The following is a 9,938-nucleotide window of genomic DNA, read 5'->3' on the forward strand; positions in this document are numbered from 1 at the left end:
CACATCGACGATGGAATATCCACATGTTAATTTTTTTGACACTTTACATAGGAACCTAAATTACCAGTCATGGGCTCCGCTATGTTTCCAGTCGGAATACTGTACTAGTGACACCACGTCTAGCAAGCGGCGGCTGTTACAGGTGCCTCTTCAAAGGGAAGAAAAGGTCACCCTTCATTTCGTTATGGTTTTCATTTTGCCACACTCGCACAGTGTGGCAAAGTGTTCCGGTTGAATATGCAGCAAATTTGACTGCATTATTATGAATGAAGATAGTGGCGGTCATATGCACCCACGCACCTCCTCTCTTTCATCCATTGAAGCCTTGCTCTTGGTGTTTTTACGGTTTTTTACTGGAATATTTCGATTTTTATACCCTGAAGACTGTTTGCACAAGATCTAAATATGTCGCCTCTACGGTGTATACTGTTGGTAGGAGAAGGTAACTTCTCTTTCTCGGCTTCACTGTGCCAGTCCTTGAGTGGGTCTGACACTGTGGTTACAGCCACTTGCCTGCAGCAGGAGAATGAGGCACTGCGGCACGAGGGCTCAGCCGACAACATCCACATCATCCGGGAGGCAGGTAGGTTCATTCACTCAAGACTAATGTACTTGGGTTACATGAGCCATCCTACGGTGGCATACGTATTATATATATATATATATATATATATATATATATATATATATATATATATATATATATATATATATATATATATATATATATATATATATATATATATATATATATATATATATATATATATATATATATATATATATAACTTGTATTTTAAATGAATTGACTATTATGGGTTTTTTTTTTTGGGTTTGTTTTTTCAGGTGGAACAGTGCTATTTGATATTGACTGTACGAAGCTGGGAGAATGCATGCCTCTCAAAGGCCTTCTGTTTCACCTGGTCATATTTAACTTTCCTCACTGTGGCAAAAAGAGTGGAGTTAAAAAGAATAGAGAACTTCTGAAAAACTTTTTCCTCAGGTATCAAAATTATATCGGTTTAATAATATTTGTTTAAGGATTTTTCTGTGTTATCACTGATGAGCTCTTCATGTATCTTTGTATTCGCTCATTTCAGTTGTGTTCAGGTGTTGTCTGAAGATGGGGAGATTCATGTCTCCTTGTGTAATGGGCAGGGAGGTACTCCGGCTGACCAGCCCAAGCGCGAGTGGCACAACAGTTGGCAAGTAGCAGCCATGGCCGCAGAAGCTCACCTCATTCTCAGTGATGTCCGGCCATTTGAAACTGAGAAATATCAGAGCTACAAGTGCACTGGATACAGGTAAGAAGTGAAGGTGAGTGTGCCAGTGTGAGAGAGGAGTTATTTGGTTCCATGAATTTGCATTTACAGTCCTGGTGACTTTATTGTTCTGCAGGAGTCAAGATAAGGGCTTCCATGTAGAAAAGGCTCTGCTACATGTGTTCACCCGCAGCCTGCCATACATTCCTCCTCAGAGGCTGACAGTGGAGGAGACTGTTGAGGAGGAGAAGGTCCAATACCAAATACCAGCAGAGCTCAGTGATTACATGTTCAGGTACATGTTGTAAAACCATTATAGATGTTTAGGCTATGAATTAATATACAATTATCTATACCTATATAAAAAATATCAATTTAATATTTGATTAACCAGTTTCTATATGTTAGCATATTCTATTATTTTCAGAATAGCATTCAATAAAGTAAAATAAGTGTCTGTATTAAGAGGTTAAATCTGAAGTGAATTGAAAGGACAACTTAAACCACTTGTGTTACTACATTTATTCCTCTACCTTTATATTCTCTTTACTTTCTTCTAGAGAGTTCCTCAAATCAGGCTCAGTTCACCCTGTTAAGCTTGTGCAAGACTTCGTTCTCGAGGGACTGGCAGAGAGTTGGTGTGTCTCCATGATAAATGAGACCATCCCTTTTTTTCTCAGTGGGAAGCATGTGCAGAAATGCCATAAAATAGACAGGACACAGTGCTACTTGATCCAGTTGCTTCAAAGGGACAACGATTCTGAAAGTCATTCCTCGGGTGACAAAAACAAGTGCACAATTTTGCGATCCAACAGTTGGACAAAAAAAAATGATGAAGATAGCCTGTCTTCTGCTGTCAGTTCAGAAAAGGTGGACAAACCCAGGAATAAGGGAACAGAGGTGCTGAAACCTGTGCGATCGCTTGATGTTGATCCTGAAATAGAAGCTGAATATTATGTTCTGCGGCCATCACTGATGCCTGCACTGGAAGATTGGATTGCTAAACATAAAGCTTTAACTGCAGATTGTGATGAAGAGGCAAAAAGTGAAAGTTCAGAAACTTTGGTTGCTCATTCTGTTATTAATGGCAAGATGTGTTCACTGTGGGGCATTAGTGATTTGGTGTTTAGGAACGTGCCTATAAACACTTGGGCCCTCCCTGTGTTTCATGAACTCCTCCTTAAGGCTGTTTTCCCATCAGAGCCTGATCCACTCAAAATGTTTTGTGAACATCTTGAAAAGTTGCTTGGTCCATATGGAGTCTCGGTGTCGACAGAACAAGGTGACTTCTGTATAATGGCTCAACCAATGGGTTTAGTTGGTAAAATTTTTCCAGTTAAAGAGGGCGAATGCCACAGTTTTATTAATTTATGCATTAGCTTAAATCTGGATTTACTTGCTGTGCTCCTATTTGCACTTCCAGACTGGAGACTTTTGTGGTCACATGATCCACGTTTTTATAAGCAGTTCTTTGTACAGCCTTCACCAGGAGCGCCTTTCTGTCCTTTCTCTTTGTTCCCAGAGCACTTCAGGTTTGATATTAGCTTCTGGACAGGGCCCTGTTGGGATGAAAGGAAGTTTTACTCTGTGGTCAGAGAGGCAAGCTGTGGTACTGTTCAACAAGTCAAACTTATTGATACATTTTCACACCCAGACCTCAGCCAGACCAGTTACTGCTACAGATTGGTCTATCATTCACACACACATGCACTTTCACATACACAGGCCCTCCTTTTTCACAAACAACTGGAAACTATGCTCTCAACATGGCTACAAGTTACTGTTAGGTAGAGTTGTTATATCTAGTTAGACAAAATGTCAATACCCATAAATATTTAACTAATAGAAAATACATCTATATTAATGGTGTAACCAAATTTGTTTTCTTGCCGTCCATTACAATTGAATCATCCGGCATGATGGGGTTTCTAAACTTTCCTTCTGAGAGCTACTTGTATGAAACAATAGGTTACTTCTGTTAGCGGCAGTAAGTGACTGTAGCTTTTATTTTTGATTAAATGATTGAAAATGGGTTAAACTTAAGAAAGGAATGTAAATTATTTGATCTAATAATGGTATGGGCATTTGATGAAGTAAAGCTCAAAAATTTAGCCTTTCCTCTGTAGAGTTTTAAACCCTTTGTCTTGGAAACTTGAAATGGAACAGTAGCTCTCAGGTGCAAGTTTTGGACCCTGATTTGTTGAAGTTTTATGCATTCCATTGTAATACACACGGTTTAACTTTGCAATAAAACAGCTTTTAATTCTCTCGCCATATTGCACTTTTGTACGTTTTACAGTTCTCCTGAGCCTTTGAAATGGTGATGGGAAGTACAAGTAGAGTACTACAATCGACAGACTATAGAGTGCAATGCAGCAGCCACCACCTCTTTTTACGCATTTAAGTGTCCACCACGGCAACTTAAAAAATAAACCCCAATGGCAGCCTGTCCAACTTCAATTTTGCCTAAAATGCATATATATATATATATATATATATATATATATATATATATAATATATATTATATAATATATATTATATATATATATATATTATATATATATATTATATATATTATATAATATATATATTATATATATTATATAATATATATTATATAATATATATATATATATATATATATAATATAATATATATATATATATATATAATATATATATACACTCTATATATATATATATATATATATATATATATATATACTATATATATATATATACTATATATATATGTGTGTGTGTGGGGGGGGTGTATGTATGTATGTATGTGTATATATGTATATATTTATATATATATGTGTGTGTGTGTATATATGTATGTATATACACACGTATATATATATATAAATAAATAAATAAAAAGAGAGAGAGACCATATATTCCTCGATATATACCTGTAGATGTAAATCTACCTGCATCATAATAATCACAGACGTGCTGGTTCTGTCAATCATCGGAGAAGACGGAAACTGCCGAAGTGTGACTCGGCGCTGCGCCGAGAAACATGGCGGCCAAGGGGCTTCGGCAGCGCACCAGGAGAGGAAGCAGGCAAGATGCAAACAATGTCAATACCCAAGCTGATCGGCAACATAAAGAGGAAAAAGGAGGCGAGGAGAGTAAAATCACAGAGGCGACCCGGCAAGAGTAAGTATAAAAGGCCAGTAGACTGAATGCAAACCCCTGATGGGCAAAGCTAACGCTAGCTAGTGTGCACGTTTGTTTTGACATGTCAACATAAAAGCACCATACTCAGTAAAAGCTACAAATAATTTATATTGTGCTTTCATGTTGTGCACTACTCTTAGCATATAAATATGAATCAACTCTATCAATTTGATCAGCGTTTCGGCGTGCACTTACGAGAGGTTGAGCCCATTCATTCATCATATATTACCTGTCTATGACTTGGTGCAATAAGGGGTATAGTCCCTTTAATACTTCCTTTAATGAGAAAATGTGAAAAGAAACTGTAGTATGTGGATCACTGCTGAGCTGTTGCTGATCCGACACTAATCTAACTAATCTGAAGATGGACCTGTATGCATACATGCTCCCTAGAGGAGATGATATATATATATATATATATATATATATATATATATATATATATATAGATAGATAGATAGATAGATAGATAGATAGATAGATAGATAGATAGATAGATAGATAGATAGATAGGCAACATTGAACTTTTATAGGTTTTATCAGTAGGTGGTTTGAATTGGATATTAATTTGTGTTCATCTGTGTAACTATGTCATACAATTATTCAACATATAAAATGTTCAGAAACAAATCAATACATTTAAACAAAGAATGTTGATTGACACAGGAATTTTGTTTCCTTTTGTAGTTCAGTGAGTCGGGGAGGACAAGTTTGGGCTCCAGAAGGCTCTACAGCATTTAAATGTCTGCTCTCTGCACGATTCTGTGCAGCTTTGCTAAGCAACATCTCTGACTGTGATGAAACATTTAATTATTGGGAGCCTGTGAGTTACTATTAGACAAATACTATATTTATTGTGCACTACAATTGTTAATCTTTAACCTGTGTCTTTGACAGATGCACTTCTTGCTCTATGGCACTGGGATGCAGACTTGGGAGTATTCTCCATTGTATGCCATCAGATCATATGCTTATTTATGGTTACATGCTCTTCCGGCTTGTTTGCATGCTCATGTACTACAGACAAATAAGGTGAGTTGTACTGTTGAATAATTTTCAGTGTATTGACTACAAACTGCAATATTGTGTGTGTAAAATAGTCTATTGCTCCTTTTTCCAGGTATTGGTCTTCTACTTCGTACGATGTGTCTTAGCTTTCTCATGCTGTGTCTGTGAGCTCTATTTTTACAAGTGAGTTACTTGTTTGTTTTGAAATGCAGACTAAATCAAAACAAATATAAACCATGCAGCAAAATGCATATATGACTTTTTTCAGGGCAGTTTGTAAGAAATTTGGTTTGCATGTTGGTCGTCTGATGTTGGCTTTCCTCGTCTTGAGTACTGGCATGTTCTGCTCATCTGCAGGTTGGTAGCCTACTTAATACATCAGGTAAAATGCATGTATTTCTTACTTTCTTACTTAAATTAACTACTGACTATTAGTTTTAGATTCTTCTCAACTAAATACATTTTAAAATTGGGTTCAACAAGAAGTTGTCGCATCAGTATGCATTATTGCATTATCTTTTTTTTTTTCCTGAAATTATTTCAGCCTTCCTGCCGTCCTCCTTTTGCATGTACACTACACTGGTGGCCATGACTGGATGGTTTCAGGATTCAACTCCTCTGGCTGTTTTGGGTGTGGCTGCTGGTGCCATTGTTGGATGGCCATTCTCTGCTCTGATTGGGTAAGTCTTTAGTCTTATTTTTATGAAATGTTTAAAGGGCATTTTAAAAAGAGATATTTTTTTTTCCTCAATAGTATACCAATTGCATTTGACTTACTGGTGTTGAGGAGACAGTGGAAGAGTTTTATTACCTGGACAGCTATTGCTTTATTGCTGTTTTTGGTAAGAATGTCCATTTTGAAACAATGTTTTATCAAATAGAATACAGCAGTGTAATATCACACATCTGTGACATAATGGGCCAATATGATAACAAAACTATTGTTAACTTGAAGTAATTTGAGTATAAAATACTCTACTTTTTACAGTGTTTTATGTTGTTTGTAGGTACCTTTGGTGGCTGTAGACTCATTCTTTTATGGGAAGCTGGTGGTTGCACCCCTCAATATTTTGCTGTACAATGTCTTCACACCACATGGGCCTGATCTGTATGGTAAAATGGTCATCATAATTATTATAACGGTTATTACAGTTTCATATTTTTTCACAAATGTTAGGTATGTTTGTTTTTAGGAACAGAACCCTGGCCTTTCTACTTCATAAATGGATTTCTGAACTTTAATCTGGTCTTTGCTCTGGCTCTATTTTCCCTGCCACTCACCGCCCTCATGGAGACGCTGTTGCACAGATTTAATGGTGAGGACCCTCTGTTTAGTAAGGCATATCACAGCTGTGCACTTCCTGGCACCTGAATTGTTTGAGTTATGTTTAAAGAGATATTTGAAAATGCAAAGATATAATTCCAAATGTTTTAAATAAATTTGTTTGACATGCAGTACAAAACCTGGGCCGTCCATATTGGCTGACTCTGTCTCCAATGTATTTGTGGATGTTGGTTTTCTTCACCAGACCTCACAAAGAAGAGCGCTTTCTCTTCCCCATCTACCCACTGATCTGCCTCTGTGGAGCTGTTGCCCTGTCATCTCTCCAAGTGTTTTTCTTTTCAGATTAAAATAATATGTTTTCTGTGTTTGAATGTAGATGTCAATAACAATATGTTTTTGCCACAGAAATGCTACCACTTCCTGTTTCAGAGATATCGATTAGAGCATTACACTGTCTCTTCAAACTGGCTGGCCTTAAGTGCAGTTATGGTCTTTGCGGTGCTCTCTCTGTCTAGATCTGTGGCTCTCTTTAGAGGTGTGCATCCCATTTAATTTATTTCCTTTTAGTAACTATTGATCATGACCAAGCTGGGTTTTTTTTTGGTTTACAGCTTACCATGCTCCTCTAGACTTGTATCCAGAGTTTCATCGCATCGCCAAAGACCCCACTCTGCACTCAGTACCTGAAGGCCGGCCTGTTAGCGTGTGTGTGGGCAAAGAGTGGTACCGCTTTCCCAGTAGCTTCCTTCTACCGCACAAGTGAGTATCCAGTGTTGCAACTATCAGCTAACTAATGAGTTTTTTGAGACATTTTCAATTTCTCACTTGAAAATAACTAATAACCATAACATTTCGCTGATTTTGTGGAGTTACTTGCTTCAAAATGATACTTTGCTATGATTAACTTTTTTCCCTTATTTTCAGTTGGCAGCTACACTTCATTCAGTCAGAGTTTAAGGGGCAGTTACCTCAGCCATACTCACCTGGTCCTTTAGCAACGCAAATGATTCCTGCAAATATGAATGACCAGAATCTGGAAGAGCCATCCAGATATGTATGTGTTTCTTTTAATTTGTTACATGATACAACTCAATATTTATCATCCTGTTATGACAACCTAATATTTAGCAGTACTCTCAAAACACATCTTTTGGACTAGACCAGTTATTAGTTCTTAGCTGAAGATTCTTTGAACATTTGATAGACAGAGCTTCATGTTTAGTCTAAACTCTTGTCATATCTGAAACCTTATCAGCCTCACTCAAATCTTTAGTCCTGCCTAGGTCATTTTTAACAGTTTAAATTATAGACAATATAATCTTCAAATGTTGCATATTTCAAAAACAATTGCCATATTATTTTCAATTTCATTATATCTTCCACCTTTTTAATCCTCATATGGCACCTGCTTAGTTGTATGCCTATTAAAAAAATATGTATTGGCTTGTTCACACCCATCATCACCTACCTTCTGTTTATGCAGGTAGATTTAAAGCAGTGTCACTACTTGGTTGACTTGGACTTAAAAGAAGAAACACTGCTTGAGCCACGCTACTCGTCTAAAGAAGAGTGGAATATTATTGCGTATAAACCATTCCTACAAGCATCAAGGTATTTATTCTGAACAATGACTACCACAACACACGTCAATGGGATATGTCACTATAAAAGTTGTCATCAATGCATTTTTCTCCCTTAGGTCATCACCTATCTTTAGAGCCTTTTACATTCCTTTCATATCAGATCATCACACCACCTACAGACGCTATGTCATTTTGAAACCGCGGCGGCAAAAGCAGAGTCGTAAGCGGAGCCATGGCTAAAACTGAAAAAAAAAAGACAAACAAAATCATTGACTTCCTCTTTAAAAAGCTGGTATTTGTCTGTGATGTCTGTATGTGTGAATGGGCATCTACATGTCTATAAATGTTTACCCTTTAAGAACATACAGTACAGTCTACTTTTGCCTGTATGTATTGTATGTGGTCTCATTCAGTCTGAAAGTTTGTGAATGAATGTTATCGAGGCAGAGAACAAAACACCATTGATCCAAATACCCAATTTACTATGAAATCAAACTTGGATGTTGTACATTTATTTCTAACCTTCTGAACATTTTTGTTGCTTCACTCATCTGAAAATAATTGTGTCTTTACGCTACACGCGAGTGGGCAAGTGACCAAATCTATGAGATCATAATTAAGTTAATAATTTAAGTTAATAAAACTGACTTGACTCTGGTTTTACCTGAAACTTTTTTTTGTTATAGTCAACAAAGGCAATAACCTACAATGATAGAAAAGGTGAGGGGAACAAAATCTAAAAAGTGACAATATATACATACAGCTGAAACCAGAAGTTTGGATACACTATATAAAAAGACACATGCTTTTTACTCACTGTCACACATAAAATTACACTAAACTTTTCCTGTTTTAGGTCAAATAGAATGACCAATGACCTTTCTATTTGTTTAATGCCACAATAATGAGAGAATTATTTTTCTTTTTTTTTTTAGATAAATTTTCATGACTTTCTTCAAAGTCAAAATTTTACATACATTTCATTAGTATTTGGTGCCATTGCCTTTAAACTGTATGACTTGTAGAAGGCCATCCAAAACATTTGACCCAAGTTTCTCACGGGGCCAAAATTCCTGCCAACTACTGACAGAACTGGTGTAACTGAGGCAAGTTTGTGGCCATCTTGCTCACACAGGCCTTTTCAGGTCTCCACATACATTTTCAATAGGACTGAGATCAGGGCTTTGTGATGGCCAATCCAAAACATTTACTTTTTTATCCTTAAGCCACTTTGTAACCAGTTTGGCAGAAGGCTTCGGGTCATTGTCCATTTGAAAGACCCATTTGTGCCCAAGCTTTAACTTCCTGTCTGATGTCTTGAGATGTTTCTTAAGTATTTCCATCTAATGTTCTTTCCTCATGATGCCATCTATTTTGTGAAGTGCACCAGTCCCTCCTGCAAAAAACAAAAACACATGATGCAGGCACTGTATTTCACATTGGGATACCTATGCATCTTTTTATATAGTATATAAAAGTATATAAAAGTGCTTTTTTCCCCTCACTGACATGTTTTGTTTTAGGTCAATTAGGATTACCAACATTATTTCTATTTGCTAAATGCCAGAATAATGAGAGGATTTTTTTTTTTTTTTTTTGGATTTTTTTCATTA

The 9,938-nt window shown here is 36.6% G+C and overlaps 2 protein-coding genes across 2 annotated transcripts; both read left to right on the forward strand.

Annotated features, from left to right (window-relative positions):
• The first annotated feature begins 91 nt into the window (after nucleotides 1-91).
• On the forward strand, nucleotides 92-3,535 carry fdxacb1 (ferredoxin-fold anticodon binding domain containing 1). Its single transcript, XM_033979009.2, has 5 exons — nucleotides 92-583; nucleotides 847-1,003; nucleotides 1,101-1,304; nucleotides 1,399-1,557; nucleotides 1,823-3,535. The coding sequence occupies exons 1-5, from the start codon at nucleotides 406-408 to the stop codon at nucleotides 3,051-3,053; spliced, it is 1,929 nt and encodes a 642-aa protein (XP_033834900.1). The 5' UTR covers nucleotides 92-405; the 3' UTR covers nucleotides 3,054-3,535.
• A 714-nt stretch (nucleotides 3,536-4,249) lies between these two features.
• Nucleotides 4,250-8,995, forward strand: alg9 (ALG9 alpha-1,2-mannosyltransferase). Its single transcript, XM_033978659.2, has 15 exons — nucleotides 4,250-4,428; nucleotides 5,137-5,272; nucleotides 5,347-5,481; nucleotides 5,570-5,640; nucleotides 5,726-5,814; nucleotides 6,002-6,137; nucleotides 6,212-6,299; nucleotides 6,465-6,570; nucleotides 6,651-6,773; nucleotides 6,914-7,068; nucleotides 7,148-7,277; nucleotides 7,354-7,501; nucleotides 7,667-7,796; nucleotides 8,226-8,353; nucleotides 8,442-8,995. Exons 1-15 carry the CDS (start codon nucleotides 4,289-4,291, stop codon nucleotides 8,563-8,565), a joined length of 1,839 nt encoding a protein of 612 aa, XP_033834550.1. The 5' UTR covers nucleotides 4,250-4,288; the 3' UTR covers nucleotides 8,566-8,995.
• The last annotated feature ends 943 nt before the right edge of the window (nucleotides 8,996-9,938 follow it).

This window comes from Periophthalmus magnuspinnatus, chromosome 14 (assembly GCF_009829125.3).
Source record: "Periophthalmus magnuspinnatus isolate fPerMag1 chromosome 14, fPerMag1.2.pri, whole genome shotgun sequence".
Lineage (NCBI taxonomy): Eukaryota > Metazoa > Chordata > Actinopteri > Gobiiformes > Gobiidae > Periophthalmus > Periophthalmus magnuspinnatus.

What these genes read in the sequence shown, in the direction of transcription:
- alg9 (XM_033978659.2), top strand. Translation starts at nt 4,289, where the DNA reads ATGGCGGCCAAGGGGCTTCGGCAGCGCACCAGGAGAGGAAGCAGGCAA. An exon ending in CATTTAATTATTGGGAGCCT is followed by an intron (nt 5,273 to 5,346) that starts GTGAGTTACTAT and finishes TGTCTTTGACAG; the next exon opens with ATGCACTTCTTGCTCTATGG. An exon ending in TGTGAGCTCTATTTTTACAA is followed by an intron (nt 5,641 to 5,725) that starts GTGAGTTACTTG and finishes GACTTTTTTCAG; the next exon opens with GGCAGTTTGTAAGAAATTTG.
- fdxacb1 (XM_033979009.2), top strand. Translation starts at nt 406, where the DNA reads ATGTCGCCTCTACGGTGTATACTGTTGGTAGGAGAAGGTAACTTCTCT. An exon ending in CCACATCATCCGGGAGGCAG is followed by an intron (nt 584 to 846) that starts GTAGGTTCATTC and finishes TTGTTTTTTCAG; the next exon opens with GTGGAACAGTGCTATTTGAT. An exon ending in TACAAGTGCACTGGATACAG is followed by an intron (nt 1,305 to 1,398) that starts GTAAGAAGTGAA and finishes ATTGTTCTGCAG; the next exon opens with GAGTCAAGATAAGGGCTTCC.